At 51.2% G+C, this 18,169-nt stretch overlaps 1 protein-coding gene across 2 annotated transcripts; it reads right to left on the reverse strand.

The window, feature by feature from the left end:
• Window positions 1–225: 225 nt before the first annotated feature.
• On the reverse strand, window positions 226–17,782 carry CACNG5 (calcium voltage-gated channel auxiliary subunit gamma 5). 2 transcript variants are annotated; one of them, XM_053994719.1, is made up of 7 exons: window positions 17,706–17,782; window positions 12,302–12,598; window positions 5,479–5,750; window positions 4,838–4,924; window positions 3,815–3,955; window positions 3,037–3,182; window positions 226–2,678 (listed from the first exon to the last, which is right to left on the reverse strand). In XM_053994719.1, the coding sequence occupies exons 3-7, from the start codon at window positions 5,684–5,686 to the stop codon at window positions 2,421–2,423; spliced, it is 840 nt and encodes a 279-aa protein (XP_053850694.1). In that variant the 5' UTR covers window positions 5,687–5,750; window positions 12,302–12,598; window positions 17,706–17,782; the 3' UTR covers window positions 226–2,420. The 2 variants fall into 2 exon arrangements, with proteins under 2 accessions (XP_053850694.1, XP_053850693.1); XM_053994718.1 differs by lacking the exon at window positions 17,706–17,782 and adding an exon at window positions 17,221–17,305.
• Between the last annotated feature and the right edge of the window lie 387 nt (window positions 17,783–18,169).

Raw genomic sequence — 18,169 nt, forward strand, 5'->3', positions numbered from 1 at the left:
TTTAACAGATTTTTTCTGGCAGTCCTGCACTTGTGCTCACTGGGTGAATGTGTGAACTCCCAGGCTCACAAATGCAGCCACATGATGAGAATCTCTCCAATGAATTAAAATAATTACTTTTCTAATTTGCCCCTAGACTCTGCTAAACCCTCAGGGGCCTTGAGGAAGGCATGAAGTTCTTCTAATTTCTTCTACTTGTGTAGTCAAACATTTAAATTTACAAAATGAATAATTCTGTATTTAATCAGTGCAAAGGAAAATTCCACTCGGGGACAGGGACATCTCGTGATGCTGCACAGGATTAACCACAGGATGACTCCCCAGTGTGAGGAACGTGGCCATGGGAGAGCCCTTGTGGCTCTGGCCATCAGCAGTTTTGGTGATCCTGAACATCTCCCTCCCATGAACCGAGAATATCAGCACCCATCAAGAGTAACATGCAAAGGCAACAGCCTTTGAGCCACCAAAAATCACCAGCATCAAGCCCAGCAAACCAGATCAGCCCCTGGGAAATTCAAAATGATTGCTTGTAAACTCCAGTTGGTTTTTTGGAGCCAAATTCACACTGAGTATGGGGATCCTGATGGCGAACTGATGGTTTGTCAGGCTGGGGGCAGTTGAGGACCAGCAGATTTGTTCCTGGAGGGTGGGGCCGCGTTGTGCTTCAGTGCTTGAACCTTCCCAGCAGCCAAGCTGTCACGTAGCACTTAAAAACTGGGGCTTAACTGAGAACACAAAAATGCTTGAGGGTCATACAGAAACTGAGGGTGAATAGAACTGTGTCTACAAAAAGATGCCCTGATTTTAAAACTTTGCAAATTAGGAATCTACCCAGATATACACTAAATATGCATTACTTGCTTCTCTGGAGGAAGTGGAGAGGAGTAATCCTGTTCCAGAGCTGGCTGGATACACTCCTGCAGTGATGTCCTGTGGAACAGGTGCTGTAATGGATGCAAACAGTGGTGCTGCACCAGGACTTGACCCCTACTTTGGAGGAGTTTCTAAAGAATAAATATTTAATAGCAAATAATAAATAATAATATTAAATAATAACAACCAAGAGGTCCAACATTCATAACGCAGTGTGCTACAAATGAGGTTAAAACTGCATATATTCTATTTCTTTTAATTAACAGTAAGACAAAACAAGCTCAAACATACCAAGAATCCCCAGACAGTTTTGTTTTGCAGAACAGAAATTTTCAGGAAGGTTTAAAATAACAAGAACAGAAATAAAGTTTGGGCAAAGCTCTTTCTCCTGCAAGGTGACAAGCTGGGGCTCGCTGGAGGGATCACAGCCTTTTCCTTCCGTGCCCTTTGTTTTCCACCAGTGGCAGTGGTGTTTTCCCCTGGCAGCTGGCTAAGGCCAAAATGCCAAAGCATCAAATGGAATTTTCAAAACTAAAACCTCAAAATAAACACACACACACACACACACACAAAAAAAAAAAAAAAAAAAAAAAAAAAAAAGCAATGAAAATACAATTTTCTTGCCAAAATGTAAAATAAGCCAACTACTTTTCTGCAGTGGACTTGTACCAATGATCTCAGCTACATCACTTGACACCAGTTTGGGGTCCTGCCTCTCACTTAAATAACTTCTTTCCTCTAAATCCTGCACCTGGTGTTTCCCATGGGAAAGGTTTAGGTTGTTTTCCACCTGATGCTGCATTGAAATTCTCCCATTTATGCTTCAGGCTTCTTGTCTATAGGACAGCAGAGGAAATTTGGGTGCTGGAGCCATCCCTCCAGTCCAGCTCCCCAGAGTGCCTCCAGTCTAACATGGGATATTTAAGCAATAGTTTGCAAGGGGCCATAGAGGAGCAACAACCTGCTGGTGTCCAGGCCTGCTGAGGTCTCATGGAAGGATGGCTATTTCCCATTCCAGCAGTGAGAGATACCAACCAGTAAGTGTTCAGTCAAGACAAAATTTGTATTTTTCTAATGCTGGTTGTTTCTTGGAAAGTTACACAAATCTTTTATGCCTGCTGGCGCTCAGGCCAGTAAATATAGAATTCAATGATACAGTCAAATGCACAAACTTTATCAGCCTACCTACCTACACCAAAAAAATACACCTTTTTTTTCCTTAGTTCTACTCTATTTTCTTTTTCCTGCTCTCGAGTCCAGCCCTGGATTTATCCCCCAGGCAGAACTGCTGTTTGCTCAGCGGGATGAGCTATGAGAGGAGGACTTTGGAGAGATTCTTAGTTATGCGGGGAGGAATAAAACAACCCAAAAAACAAAGAAAGGGAAACATCCCAATTCTCTAGGTTACACTATTGGTTATATAACCAATCTCTCTGGTTATATTTACGCTCCTATAAATAGAGAATTGGCCAGAAAGAGCGGCCTAAAAAAATGACAAACGGAGTCGGGGCGCGGCGACCACCGGAGCGGGCGCGGGGCCGCGGGGCTCAGCACGGGGACGAGGACATCTGGTCGTAGTCGGGGCACTTGAGCAGGGCTGGGTAGTTACTGTTCATCTGCAGGGACGCCTCGCTGGAGATGTCCGAGGGGCTGCGGCCCCGCGCCCACGCGTCCGGGTGCAGGAACTGCCCCGAGTAGTCAGAGCAGTTGCTCAGGCGGGGCCGGTAGAAGCCGGGGTGGGGTCTGTAGAGGTCCTCGGCCGTGTAGCGCTTCATGAACAGGTACACAGACATCACCCCGGCACTCTGCGGGACAGAGACACACGGCTGCACCGCCACCCGAGCAGGACAGCCCAGAAATCGCCCGTTTTGTGCTGTGCTGATGCTCAAAAGCACCCGAGCGCCGTCACGTCCCTGCCCCGTGCCTTGGGTCTGTGCAATGAATAACGTGGCACAACCACATCTCTGCTTTTTGTGCCTGGCATCAAGCTGTGACCAAATGCCCCATCATTGCTCCAGGTTGGGATTGTCCCCCCTTTACATTATACATAACCCCCCTATCCTCACAGCCCTCCCTTAAACCCTGTCTGAGCCCCCTTTTTGCCAACAGCCTCAGTCTGCCCACCCCTGGGAATGGGATACACTTGTTACAGGGCGTGGGTACCTCTGTGAGGAGGAACGAGATGGCAGAGAAGGCAAAGGACCACCCATATTTGTAATTGAAGAATGACTCCGAGTCCTTGGTCCTGTTGAGCATCTCATCATTAATGCTGGATATGTAGAGGACCAGCCCCACCACCAGTGACAGACCTGGAGAAGGACAGTGGGAAATGCTTCAGGGATGAAGCTGCTGAAGAAGCACCTTCCTGAAGGCCTGGCTTTGGGGGAAAGTAAAAAAACTTGGGAGTGTGCTTGTAATAACTGGGGAAAGGAGCTGCCCTCCTGCTGCTCCAACACAGGGCACTCCTCTCATTCCAGTCAAACATTCCCTGCTCAGGGAAATCTGTGAGCACTGGGAGGAGAGATCTGGCTCCAGTAGGAGCTGCTTCAAAGCTCAGCTGTCACAGCTATTTGTTTAGCACTTGCACAACACCATGAATAAAACATTCACTTTTCTCATGTAGACACAGCCCAACTGAGCAGTTTGAAGTTTCAGATCTCTCCTGTGACTGATATGCCATGAGAAGCGTCCTCTCCCCCAGCACCTGCTCCTGCACAGGCTGGGGGGGGGGGCTTTCCCACATTTCCACAAAGCTCTGCATCCATCCCATGAGGTCTGATCAGGCTGTGGGACTGAGCTGGGAGTGATGAGCCTGACAAGGAGCCAGCAGGGCAGGTTAGGAGAGCAGAAGCAGCTACCAAAGCAAACGTGCTCCATGATCAAGGGCTGTCAGGAGAAAACCTGGCTTGCAGGTCTTGCAGATCTGGCTTGCAGAACTCACCTGAGAGGATGAAGAATATCCCCGAGACGAAGGCGAGGATGGTCCTGTGAGGCCGGATGTGGCCGATATTGCTCAGGATGAAGCCGATGAACATGAAGAAGAGGCTGACCAGAGGGAAGGGGGTGGCAGAGCGGATCATCTCTGTTGAGAGAGGAGCAGAGGGAAGTGAGAACAGGTTAATATTCCCTAAACAGTCTGAGAAATGTGCTTTGCTGGGTGAGAGGGCGCCAACCCTCCTGCTCAGACCATGCTGTGTTTGAGTTTTTCTCCTTGCTAATGAGCTGAGTAAAACATAGAATTATGGAATCACAGAATGGTTTGGGTTGGAAGGGACCTTATGTTCCAGCTCTCTGCTATGGGCAGGGACACCTTCCGCTATGCCAGGTTGCTCCAGCCTCCATCCAACCTGGCCTTGAACATTTTCAGGGATGGAGCATCCACAGACTCTCTGGGCAACCTGTGCCAGTGTCCCACCTCCATGGTGGTGACTCTGCTGATCTTTGCATTTCTGAGGGTTCCTGTGTGAAGTGTTGCATAGGCAACCATCAGAACCTGATTTTTTTCTCTAGCTTCACTGCATGTTTGCAAAACACTTCTATTTATTAATTCAGAAATGACTGCAGAATTCATCGTGAGAGCTGTGACACTCCATCCTCAATTCATCCTGCTATATAATGTGTAAAATTGCAAGGGAATAAATACAGCTGCAAATTATGGAGAGGAGACTAAAAAGCCAAACACTTTGATAAACATTAGTGCTGAATAGCCAGTGACAGGAAACTGTACAGCTTAGAGCCTCCGTGGCCATCCTGCCATTAGAAAGGGATGTCTCCAAAAGCCTATGAGCACTCTGTGCAAGTCCCGTAGTAAAAAACGTAGTTGTGTCATTGTGTGGCAGCACTGTCGAGGAACTCAGAGCTTCTTTGGCAAGAACACAAAGGGGGTTTCTTGGGGAGGGTCCCTAGTGCTTGGGACTTGGTGATTTGCAGGATGTAAAGGGTGGAACCCCACCAAATAACTTACTCAGGACATTGATTGTGGATTCAGATGTCAGCTGGATGTTCATGGGCATGACGTATTCGATGGTGAAGCACCGGCCACGCTCCTCACCTGCGGCAGACACGGACAAAAACGTGACCTCTGAAGCCAGGGGGTTTAAGGTCATCCCAGGGGCCATGTCAGAGCTCCTCACTTCTCTCCTGACTTCTCCAAAGCAGCTGAAACTTTGTGACATTTCAGGTTGGTCACTTTGAGATTCCCGTTCCCTTGGGTTCTATTTAACTCTGTCCCTGCAGCCAAGTTGCTTCATCAAACTTGGCACAGGCAGAGGGAATGGTCCTGCTGACCTGAATCTGAGTTTTGCAGGGATGAAATGGAAAGTTTGTAGCTGCTGCCCAAGGCATTGTGGCTACAGCTCTGGAACAGGGCAGGGAGTCTGGCAGGGCAGCAGCAAACTCACCAAAGCCTGTGTGCAAAGGCAGATTTATCCTTTGGGCTGTTAAAGTCAGGCATGAACAGATGACATTGCTTGCCAAAGGTTGGGCCTGAGTTTGGAAGCAGGGATGGGCAGAGCGTCTAAAAATCCCATTTTTCTCGGCCCTTTCCTGCCGGGTGGCACTGACACACAACAAACCAAGGGGATGTTTTTGGCCAGGAGACCGTACCTGCCAGAAAGCAGACCCTCCAGAGCCCCGAGTGCAGCGAGAGCTTGATCTCGGCCGTCTGGTTTTGGGGCTGGACGATGCCCTCCTCCAGGTAGAGCCAGTAGTCGGTGCTGACGGAGATGCCCAGGAGGCCGAGGCCGCAGACGGCGAACACGCTGCTGAGCAGGGTCAGCGCCTTCCTGCTGCAGGCGCTCATCGCCAACAGCATCGGCGGCGGCCGCGGCTGCGCGGGACGGGAGGAGCGCCCGGCACGGAGCCTGCAAAGCTCTGCCCTGAACCCAAAGGAGCCGACAGAACCATCACTGACAGACCCAGAGCTTGAACCAAAGCCCAGCCCACTGCTGCCCGCGCCGGGCCGGGAATGGGAATGGCACAGCACGGGCGGGATGGGAATGGCACAGCATGGATGGAATGGGAATGGGACAGCACGGGCGGGATGGGAATGGCACAGCACGGGCGGGATGGGAATGGCACAGCATGGATGGAATGGGAATGGGACAGCACGGGCGGGATGGGAATGGCACAGCACGGGCGGGATGGGAATGGCACAGCATGGATGGGATGGGAATGGCAGGGCATGGATGGAATGGGAATGGCAGAGCACAGGCAGGATGGGAATGGCAGATCATGGATGGAATGAGAATGGCAGAGCATGGACGGGATGGGAATGGGCAGAGCACGGACGGGATGGGAATGGCACAGCACAGACAGGATGGGAATGGCACAGCATGGATGGAATGGGAATGGCACAGCACAGGCGGGATGGGGATGGGAATGGGAATGGCACAGCACAGACGGGAATGGGAATGGCACAGCATGGATGGGATGGGAATGGTACAGCATAGACAGGATGGGGAATGGCACAGCATGGACGGGAATGGAAGGAGCTCCTTCCCTGTCTCCCGTTGGGTTTGCTGCAGGTGAATTCCTGCTGCTCCAGCCAGAGCTGGCACTGATCCCCCCAAGGATGCAGGCAGCATCTTATCTTATCTCCCTGCAGAGCCTTATCAAGCACTGCCAGTCCCTGGCACAGGAGCTGCTGATGATCACGGACACCACGATCAGGGATTAACAAAACTGCTCATAACTGCTGGACCAAGCCCAGCCCCGAGCAGTTCCCATCACCATCCCACTCCCCTCCAACACTGCCACTGTTCCACTTCCATGGTAGATCTACCAATTAGGAGATCATACTAATTTTGCAAAAGCCACGCTACATTTATGACACCATCAAAAAACTTGAAGCAGAGTGGCATGACACAATACTCTGCTTTTTTTTTTTTGTTGTTGTGTTGCTCTTGCCAGAGCTGCCACTACCCTCCCTTGCCCAAACCCACCTTGTTGTGCTCTGGAGGAAGGCAGGGAAATGGGCACAGAGAGCTACAGCCAGGCCCTGGGCAAACTCTAGAGGAAAAGCTTCCCCTATCCCCATGTCAATTGTGTATAGCATCTTTTTTAATTATTATTATTTTATTGCACATTTGCTACTTTGGGCAAATTAGAAGTTCCTATGGTGCCCTGCAGACTGATAAAATAGAACCAGAAATCAGAGTTCTTGGTGCAGGGGAGAAAAAATGAAATTGATAAGGGGGGAAGGGGTGGGGGGAACCCACAGCAACACAAGATTAAAGGAATAAGAGCAAGAAGGAAAAAGATGTGTGTGAGAGATGGTCTTGTGTGGAGTAGCAAGGAGGCAGATAGTGCTACTGACTGCTGCTATAAAGGCAGAATGAATCACAGATAAGTGCCATGTCATGTATATTTTCCAAGGCCCATTTTGCTACTATTCAGCACTGCAAGCAATGAGGAAAAAAAATCTAAATCCAGCTAGACAACAAATGCTACTGACTTTCTAAGCAGGCTACATCTTCCTTGGACTCCCTTTAGAACTGCACTGGTTTTGTTCCACACTCTCAGGAGCGGCTCCATCACTCCTGTGCTCCCTTGGTGAACAGACTCCTTGGGAGAGAAGTCCTGTTGCTGTTATCACTGCAGTAAAGGTGGTGGGTTTAGTGATTAAATCAGGAGACACAAATCCTGCCTGACCAGGAGATGACAACTCTCTGTTCCAACACGGCCAGACTGGAGGAGGGTGTTTTTTTTCTAGTGCCTCTGATGCAAATAGATTAATTCTCCCTTGCTTACACAGACTCTCAGAGATGCCAAAAAGTACACAGCTTGTACTTTTACACCTGAAAGCCTCCAAGGATAATGTTGTGCCATAATTCCCTCATGGTGAAGGTGAGTAGGTGATGCTGAGAGAGGTTTCTTGCTCCTCCAGTGCTCTGGGGAGCTCTGAGCTCTTGCAATGCTCATCCCCAGCAGTTCTGTCTCACAAATCCACAGCAGCAGCTCCCCACACCCATCCTGGGTTGTGTTTGCAGCAGTTTCATTTAGATTAACATGAAGGAAACTTGTAGTTATTGTGGAGTGCAAAGAAAAGGCATTTACTGAACAGATGCAACATCCAAGGTCTGTGTGCCCTCCCAGCTCACTGCTCTGGGCAGCAATAAGAGAGAAAAGCAGGAAATGCTGCTGGAAGAGTATCAAATTCTTGAGTGAAAGACAGAGAAGGAGAGAGAGTCTTTAATTATGGGATCTGACCCCGAGTCCAAAGCAGGCAAGTACATCTTGGTAGGAAGCAGATGTACTCGCACCCTCAAGCGCTGCAACAGCTTTGACAATTCCCTTCCATATGAAATTAAGAATTTGGCTCTTCCTACGTTCACACTGTGCCTTTTCCCAGAAGGTTCCAGCCTACAGGAAGGGGATTGCTGTCTCCAGACAGCCCAAGAAAGTGCTCCAGCTCACACTCCTGCAAGCTTTCCCTCCACCTTTGGCTTTGCTAACCAGCCTCATTTCAATGTTATTTAATGCTTCCCTCAGCTCAAGAAAAGTAGGATGTGGTCCCAGGAGAAATACCTCCCTGCTAGGGGAGCAAGGAGCCAAGTGCTGAGAGGATGCTCAGATTTTTTTCCCTGAAGAATTAGGAGGCAGCAGCCTCCTGTGGTAGCTGTGGGGCAGAGAAGCACATCAGCCCTGTGCCTGCCATTTCCCAGGGAAGATGCCATTTCCCATCTCTATGGATTCCCATTGGATTCAGCAATCAAACAGCCAAAACACAGATCCTCTGGCTCATCCATTCTTCTCCCTAGCTCAGCCAGAGCCATATTTTCTAGCTGCTGCCTCAAAATGAACAGCATTTACTACAGGGTGTCTCATCCCTCTTGGCATTTTGGTGCCAAAATGGTAGAAGGAACTGGAATCTATTCTTGGCTCATGTATCATCAACAACCATCTTCCCTGCACATTTTAGCTAATAACAAGCCAAAAATCATAATAGAGAGTATGTGAAGGTCCAGATAAAGACACTTAGAGGGGAATAATGAAGTATTTCCTGTGATTTGTTGTCCACCAACATCAGGCACTGGAAAATAGACCCATTTGGGCTCATTTCTGCTGGTGTGACGTGAACAGCAGGGACAGGAGTCGGGCATCAGAACTGTACATCTCAACTGCCTCATTCCTTTCCCTCTCACACTTCAATTTCCATGAAATCGTGGATGTGTTAGAGACTGGTATCTATTTCTGCCTTGCTGGCACATAGAATTCAACCTGATGTGATGGGGAACAGGGGTAGGGGTGGTGCAGAACATCTGCCTGAAACAAACCTTCCCCAGGTCCAGTGCCTGGAGGATTCACAAGGCTCCCAAGTGAAAGGTTTATCAAGGACAAGAACAGGAGCTGGCTTGATTATCAGGAAGGATTTAGTCCACAGTGACCTTTATCAATTGTATTATGCTTCCTATGGCTGTTTGGTTTCCAACAGGAGCTGGGTTTTAAATTAAATGAATAGAGCCCCAACGACTTCCAGGAAATAGAACCTTAGAACTGCTCCTGCTCCTTCGATCACACTGGGCATCCTGGTAGTAGTCCAGGGAATAATAAAGGCAGTCTGCAACGTAATCTGCAGTCTTTGTAATGAATTTCTCCTTGCCTTGGAGCAACAGTTGCTGGTGGAAACAGCACACGGCCCTTGCTGGGCCTGAATCCTTTGGGAAATGAAATGAGCACTGGCTTTGTTTCTAACGCAGTTCACCCAGATTTGGAGTAAGTCCTTACCTGATGCTCCACAGTCACAGAAAGGAAATATCCTGGGCAGACTTCTGAGCCCACATCTGTGGCCTAATGCCAAGCACCAGCCACTGCTCTGGGCTGTGTGGGTGGGCTGAGAAAAATTAATATATCACTGGTCAGCTGCCTGGACAGGATGGGTCACCTCAATAAATCACTGCTCTGGGTTCACCAGAAAACAGCAGCTCCCTCCTGCCCTGGGTAAAGGCAGAAGGAGCAGGGCCAAGCCATTGATTTTTATGTGACATCATTTCCAATTTCCTGACATTTGTGAGAAAGAGAAGCGCTGCCAAGGTTATCAGAGCAGACAGGAGGGAAGGGTTTCTTTGTGGAGGGGTGCTGAGGTCCAGGACAAGCCTGGTGGCCTGTGGCTGTGAATATCTGGCCCATGCTGTAAACCAAGGGCCAGGGGAAATCATAGATTCAGCCATGGATCTGGAGCAGTGGGAGAGGCTGAGCAGAACATAAAAGAGAAGGGATGAAGCCAGTGAAAGGGGAGTAGGAAACCCTCCGAGTGAGCAGTGGATGTACAAAGAACACCAGGGACCTGGGTAGGAGCAATCAAATGCTGGAGAGCGTGAGCAGAGATGGAGCTGAACTGAAAGGACCAGATCCCACTAAGCTGCAACAAGAAATTGGGCTGGCTAAAAATAAAGGGCCTTCGAGCAGTGTGATCCCTTCATCAGGACACAAGACAGGCCATGGATGTGTGCAAAAAAAAAAAAAAAAAAAAAAAAGGTCAAGGAGAGCAGCTCTTGCAGAGTAAAACTTCTCAGAGCTGGCAGTGCTTAGGCAGGCAGGACTGTGCCCAGGCCACCACTGCACTGTCACCCTCCAGACAGCACAACTCACCCTGGCTCCCTCGGGGGCAAAGCCAGGAAAGGCTGATTTGGTCATTAATAACCCTGGTGAAATAGAATGATCCCACTGAGCTCGTGGAACACCCAAAGGGTGCAAATTCCTCAGTCCCAAAACAGGGTGTGAAGGATGCAGCCTGAGGGCAGCTGAACTGGTGCTCTTTGGGTTGGCAGAGAAGGTTGGAGCAGTGTGAGGAGCACATGGGGAGCTGACTTTAACCACAGCTGAGGAGAGGAAGAGGAGGAGATGGTGAGGGCAGCACCCATGGCTCCACCTGGGACTGCAGGAGAAACAGCTCCACAAACCTGACCTGGAAAACTGGGCAGCTGGGAAAGATAGTTCTGGTTTTGGAATTACTGCTTGGGAAGAAACAGTGCCTCCTGAAGCTTGGAAAAGGTGTGCTGCAGGCAGGAGAGGAGCACAGGGCTGCTCTGCTTCCATACAATAGCTGAAGAGAGCAGAGATGGCTGCAGAGACAAGCAGTGTCTCCTGCTTTTCATTGAGAAGGAAATTTCCAAAGAGGATATGGGCTGGAGCTGGCCCACAGAGTTCCAGGTGCCCTGTCCTGGGCTGTTGGCACCCACCACCTCTCCTGGCACATGGGGAGACTGAAATACATCAGGGCAGCTTTAAGAGCTGCATTAGTGTCACACAGAAATGTCAGCTCGATTTCTGAGACCGAAAATACATGTTGGAAAAATTAACTGCAGAAATAAATCTTTTTGATGTGGAGGATGTTTAGCCTGATATTAAGAAATAAAACAGCCCATCTCATGGCAGTTTGAACAAGGGCTTGTAACTGTGACTATGAGCAAACAAACTTCAAAAGGATCAATACTGGGCTTGAAAGCTTCCCCTCAGCTGGGAGCAGCAGCGCGGCGCTGCCATTACTGACACATAGACACAGCAGCGCTGGATCAATGGGCACACAGGCTCTCCAGGGAGGCTTTAAAAATAAATAAATGAATAAAAAGAAGGCTGGTTATGAGTTATTTAATCCCAGATTGAGCCACAGCAACAACAAACCTATTAATTTTGTGCTTGTCATCACACACCAGGAACACCTGATAAATAATCAGTAAGAAACCACATGTGAGCTCACACTCTGCAAGGCTCACCACTAACTGATTTTGGTAATGAGATTACTTGGGATTGTCTCTCTTAAACTTGACTTACATAATTTTTCTGAGAAGTCCTCTTTTCCTTTCCACTTCCTGTGCTTCATTTCTTGCCAGAGTTATTTTTTGCAGTTTGGTGAAAAAAATCTGGCTATGGCAGTGCAAGAGCAATGGAAATGCTGTATAGAAAGCACCATAACTTGAATCTCCAAGGCTGACCCACTTCCCTCTCCTTCTTTATCTCACACCAGCCTTTTTGCTGTGGACTGCTCCAAACCTGCCCTTTTGCCTGGGTCAGGTTTGCAGAGGCTTGTTACTGATAACTCAGCCCACCTCAGCTCCAGCACCAAATACAAGGAGATCAAATGATATTCCCGAGGTCAAAGGAGAAGTTACTGAGATTTATTTCCCACCCCAGCCCTCAATGCAGACCCTTTCCCAAACTGGGCACCTCTGCCACGCTGCTGCACTCGCTGGCCCTGCTCCAGCTCTTTCACACGAATGGCTTGGGATGAACCCAGCAACTTCCACAAATAAAATCATCCACCAAGCAGCCCAATGGTCCTGGTTCACAGGCTGCTGGCACAGCCCGTGTGTGTACAGCCAGTCTCATTCACATGGTCCTTCTGGATCCACAGATATCCCCCACAAAACTTTTATAGAACCCATCCCACCCACGTGTCTCCTTTTTCCTTGGTGTTTCAGGCTCTTACCTCTGTTAACCCCAGCTGAAGCAATGCTTTGGCAAGTGGAGAACCTGTGATGGGGCTGAAGGTGGGAAGAGCAGTTCTGGCAGATCAGCTGCAAGGATGAGGGTCCTCACTGGAGGCTTCAGCTGCTGGATGGTCTGGGAGGAGCTGGGAGTGGGATGGCTTTGGAAACAGGGAAGGGAGGGCACAGCCTCAGCTCTCCCCCTCTGACTGACCCACAGGAGGGCTGCAGGGTGCTGGGACACAGGGCCAGGCAGATGGCAGGCAGGTCTCTGCATCCACGTGCTGGCAGCTCCTGCCCTGGGGTGTTGTAGAAAAGCATTACACAAAGTGCATTTCTCGAGAGGGAAACAGGAGCTAAAGCTCTGAGATTGCAATTTTGCCCACACACCCGGGTCCAGCTCTCCAGGCCTAACCTAAATATATCTGTTCAAAGTTTACAACCCTAACAATAGCTGAGCCCTGCCCTTTGCAGAGCTCTTCCCAAAGCCCTCTCTCCCTACCAAATCTGACACAGAATTCTCCTACTCACAGTGTGTCTGAATGCTCACAGTCAGGGACCTGAGCCCAACTGCTAGTTTCAATACCCTACAAAAAGCTACAAAAGCAGAATGAAAGAGGGAAATATCTAATGGTGCAAAGCAAACCAGCTGGGGACTGTGCTAGAGGAGCTGCAGAAACCTCGCTGCCATGGGAGCCGTGCCTGCCCATTAACCTCTGCCTGAGGTGCATTGTGGCTTGTATTTAGATCCCAAAGACGTGAACTGCAGTACCCCCACGATCCAGTGACCCTGTTCAGGCTGCAGCACCGTGCTGCCTCCTGCTCTCCCCGGCTGGCACAGCGACAGAGCCAGGGATGAGGGAGAGCAGCTGGCTCAGCTGTGCACATCCACTCACTCCAGCACCAAGCTTGGGCTGCTCCGGTGGGCTATTAACAAGCTGGCTCTTGTTCACTTCCAAGTATCATTCAAGTTGGCACGAAGTTCTGTAAGAGCCTTGTAGATTAAAAAGGGGAGAATAATCCTCTTCCTTGCAGCTTTTCAAGGTTTCTGTGTCCTTCCAGCACAAGGCAGGTTATGACTGAAGTACTCAAGCCCCACTCTGTAAGATATTGATGTTGTTTTGAACTGAAGTGGGTGTGAGCAGAGCCCCCAAATTCAGTGCAAGCACTTCAAAGGCTGTCCATGAAATGTCTCTGGGCTATAAACATTCCCTGCTCTGGAAGGTCTAAGAAAAGCCCCAGGTGCAGCCTGAGCTCAGGAGCTGAGGCTGCTCAGCAGAGAGGGGCCAACACCCCCGGTTCCTTCTTTTCCCCTTAACGATCAGTGCATAACAACTTGAGCTAAATTAAGCTTGCTAGGAGGTAAAAATAGCATCAAGAGCTAATTAAAGCTCTTGCACTCCCTGTGTCGGTGGGTACCTGAGCTGGGGAGGCAGGAAGCCACAGCTCTTCCCCCACTCCCGCTCTTCTCACCAGTGCTGGCAGCTGGAGGGGTTTTATGAACATTTTCAGAGTGAGAAATGAGAGGAGGCAGAAATCCCCCGAGGGCCCTGGGCTCTCTGAGCACTGAGGGCTGCAGACAAGTGGCACACTGGGCAGGCAGCACGTGCTGCCCACGGCTGCAGGGACCTGCGTCCCCTCGGCGTGGTTAAAGATGATGGATAGAGGGAGCAGTGCCTCGTTAGCCAGGAGACTGCATTCCCTCTTCCCTGCTTAGAAACCAGCTTTACTGCAAAGCCTCTGAGCAGCCAAATGATGGCATAAAGTGCACAAGGGCTGTGTCAGCCACACCTCTGGCAAAAGACTTCACAACGCGGTGACACTCGTGGCTGCCACTCAACCCAGTGACCAAGGCCAGCAGCTGCTCCATGTGGCTTTGCCCCAGCGTCTTGGGGCACAGCTCCTTGGAAGCTGTTGGTGATGTCTTCATGCACAACTCCCCAGGTCTGATGCTGAGCAGCCACTAAAGTTTGGTCCCATTTTCACATTGGAAAGGTCTTTATGCAGCTTCTTGGGTTTCATAATTAGTAATTTAATGTACATAACATGTATTTATACATCGCTGGAGGTACTAAACTTTCTACCACCCAGATTTTAGCAAGGTTTATTACCAGTTCCAGTATTTAATAGGTCAGTCAGGGCAGGAAAAGCCACGCATGAGGTGGAGCAGCCTGAGAACAGGCACAGGCACCATGGGCTGGTCAGGAGGCCATGGGCTCACCTGTCCTGCTCAGCACAGGGAAGTGCAGCCACATCCTGGGAAAGTCTGTGGGAGCAGGCAGGGAATGGACTTGGTGTCACTCTGCTCCATCTTTTCCCCAGGCCAGCACCTCTTCCCTGGTGAAACCTGGCCTGGCTGTGTGTGCCTGGTCTCTGCCTGTGCTCCTCTCCCGTTCCCTTTGTACCCACCCAGCAGCACCTCTCCTGCCACCTACACCCGACCTGATATTCCCAGCCAGAGCTGCTGCAGGGACAAGGAACATCTGTCAGAACCATTTTGTGTCTCCTGGGAAGGAGCCAGGGCCACCTGTAGGGCTTTGGGGCAGGTCCTGCCCTGGCAGACCTGAGCCTCTGCTCCCCGAGGATGGGGATGTCATCAGGAAGCACTGGATGGGCACTGGGTGGGGAAATGAATTATCCACAAGTTGTCCTGGGTCAGTGGATGCAGCTGCTGTGCTGCTCCAGTAACGCCCTCGGTGCAGCCTTGACACAGCTCTAGCAAGAGTTTTCACTGATAAGCAATATCTGTCTCATTAATAAAAGAAAAACTGTAATTCCTGTCTTCCTAAAAGACCACACACAAACTGCACTCATCTGTGACCGCCCATTTTCTGAGCCTGATGAAGGCTTGTGTGTTGTCCTTTCACAAATTCCATTTTGCCAGCAAATATTTTACTACAAATATCAGAAGTTGTGGCTCTACAGCTTTAAAAATCAGTGTGACTTTAATGCCAAACCATCTTTCTAGAACACACCTAGAACCCAAACTGTCTTTAATTTCAGTGAGTTTAAGATCCCCACATAACTAGATGACGGGGTCTAGGTCAAAAGTTATTTTTAAAATGCCATGTTAAACCCAGGGGTTTAAAACCCAGGGCTTTAAATCTTCCCAGCTGATTTAGGAAAAACTCCTGGTGCTCACTCCAGCCTTGCACAGCTCACAGCTCACTGATACTATTGAAATCTCTGCAGGCTTGTACATTATTTCTCTTTTGTATTTTATATTCCCTCCCCTCACCATAAATAAAGCTGAAGCTGCAAAAGCTGTGCTATGGATGCTGCCAGGTGGAAATTCATTCAGCTCAATGAATATATTCAACAGCTACAAGAATACAGCAAGGGATCGGAGGAACCCCCACGCAGAGACATTTCTGTCCCCTGGATGTCACTTGGGGCAGCCTGGGGGCAAGGTGTGATGGCACAGGATGGGCTGCTGGGAGCCAGTCTCCTGCCCTTGGGCTTTTTACGTGGGTCCCGACATGACAGACTGAAATGTGCTGCTCAAACAGTGGCAGAGGAGCCTCTGAAAGGAGCCCAGACACGAGGCACTTGTGAGACCAAAGGGCAGCAGTGATGGAAACACGGGAATGCTCCTCCAGCAAAGCTGCCAGCCTGGGTCATGCCACCAGCACTCACTGCTGCTGCAGGAAACTCAGCAGAAATTCTCTTCTTTAGCTGAAATAGCTTTTGCAGTGTTCTGGCTGAAGCTGTGCTATCTTCAGGGAGTGCAACTTGCTGCCCTTTCCAGCATTCAGGGAATGCCCTTGCTGCCCTTTCCAAAGGCTCACCTGTACCGTGTAGGAGCCCACCAGCTCCGACGAGTCCTCCTCTCCCCCAGGGGGATTTGGGGGACACAGGGACACAGTGGTGACGGCGGTGCCGAGGTCAGACCCGCTCCCCGGGCACCTTGAGGAGCTCCTGCAGCTCCGTGCCTGGAAGCCCCAACCCTAAAAGCTGCAAGCAGCATCCCGCGTCAGGGGCTGATGAAGTTCTACGAACATCCGGCAATTAATCAAGAGCCAAAGGCCGTGTCAGAGCCTCCCTGCTCGCCGCGGTGGCTGAACCACCACATTTCACATCTCACATCTCACATTTCACATCTCAGATCTCACCACCTTCCCCAGGCTGTGGATAAGGAGCTCGTGGAGTGAGGACAGGCTCCACGTCCCCGTTCCCTGTTCATATGGTAACACGCGATCCAGCCTTTCCCCTCACCCCCGGCACTTCACTTAAGAAGCAGGTCAGGTTTTTCTCAGATAGCCTCGCTCAATTCTCACTCCCCTCTCCAAGGGGTTTGCTACGCTGGAAAACATTCACAGCCTGACTTCCCGCAGATTTCATATTCCCTGGGAAAAATACACATCCGTTCCTCAGCAAAACGTTCCAAACTCGCCGCTGAGGACGGGGATGCTCTCAGCGCCCGAGACATGGCCTCAGTTAGAGCAGCCTGCGGGGGGAAAGCCCAGGGATGAGGATCTCAGGGAAGAAGCGCCGGGATTTTCCGGCTTCCTCGTGCTCAGGTCCTTCCGTCGGGAATCGGGCGAAGTCAAACGCCGCCACCCGAGCGGTGCCAGTCCCCGGGCAGGGCACACGGGCACCTCAGCGCGTCCGGCCGCGCCCGCCGGGGCTCGCTGCGCTCCGGGGATGCGGCGGATGCTGCCCGGGGCGGTGCCCGCGCCGCCCCCCGGCCGGTCCCCACTCCAAGGGGAATACGGAAAGCACAGGGATACCTGCCCTGAGCCCTGCGGCTCCGCACCCTGATCCCTCTTCCCTCGCCTTTAAACTTTCAGGGCTTTACATCCAATTCGGAGCCCCCACGAAGCCACCTCCTGGACCGTCCCCCCCCGCTCCCGGGGCAGCCTGGTCCGGACACGGGAAGAAGCTCCAGCCTTGCCCTCCCCATGCCAGTCCCGGCACTCACCGGCCCCGCGGGAGCTGCTCCGCGGCGGGACGCGGCCGGCGGCCCCGGGGATGCTCCGCTCCGCTCCGCGCCGCGCCGGGAGAGCCCGGGGAGGAGAGGGCATCACATGGCGCCGGCGGGGCCAGCCCACCTCTCCCTCCCCTCCATGCCCCCGTTCCCTCCCTCCCTTCATCCCTCCTTCCCCTTCTCCATCCTCCCCTTCTTCCCTCCCCCTCCCCTCCCTCCTTCTCCATCCACCCTTTCTTCCTCTCTACCCCCCACCCTCCGCTCACTTCCCTCTATCCCCCCTTTCCCTATTCCCGCCTCTCCTTTCACCCTTTCTCTGTATTTCCCCACTTTCTCTCTATTCCCCGCTTTTTTCCTCCTTTCCCTTCTGCTCCCACCCATCCGTGCCCAGTCCCGGAGCTGTGGCTCCCACTGGGGCAGGGCTGGGAGCCAGCCCTGCTCCTGCCCCTCTGCGCCTCCTCCCTTCCCTGCACCCACACCTGCAAAAACTCTGCTCCAAGCGCTGGGGAGGCTGCGCTTCCCGGGACACGGCTCCTTCGGGAGCTGGGGAAGGGGAAGCTGGCTCCGGCAGCAGTGTGAAATGCACAGCTAAAGACACAGCAGACAGCGGGCAGGGCTGGAGGGCAGCAAGCCCAGTGTGCTGGACAGAGCCAGCTTGGCAGGGCTGGGACCGAGGCAGGGAGAGAGCCAGGGCTAAAGGAGAGAGGGACAGCAGGGGCAGATGCTGTGGGCTCTGGAAACCCCTGCCAGACTGGGTGATTCAGCCAAAACACACCGAAAATAAGAGGCAGAGCCAAGAAGAAGGAGGCAGCTCCATGGAGGTGTCCAGCAATGGGACACTTCATTGAATAGAGCAGGAAGGACAAGAAAAGGGTCATGCACCATGCAGGAACTCCTGCTGCAGGAGGTGCCAGCCCAGGAGCAGGGCTCAGGGAACTCATGG

This window comes from Vidua macroura, chromosome 19 (assembly GCF_024509145.1).
Source record: "Vidua macroura isolate BioBank_ID:100142 chromosome 19, ASM2450914v1, whole genome shotgun sequence".
Lineage (NCBI taxonomy): Eukaryota > Metazoa > Chordata > Aves > Passeriformes > Viduidae > Vidua > Vidua macroura.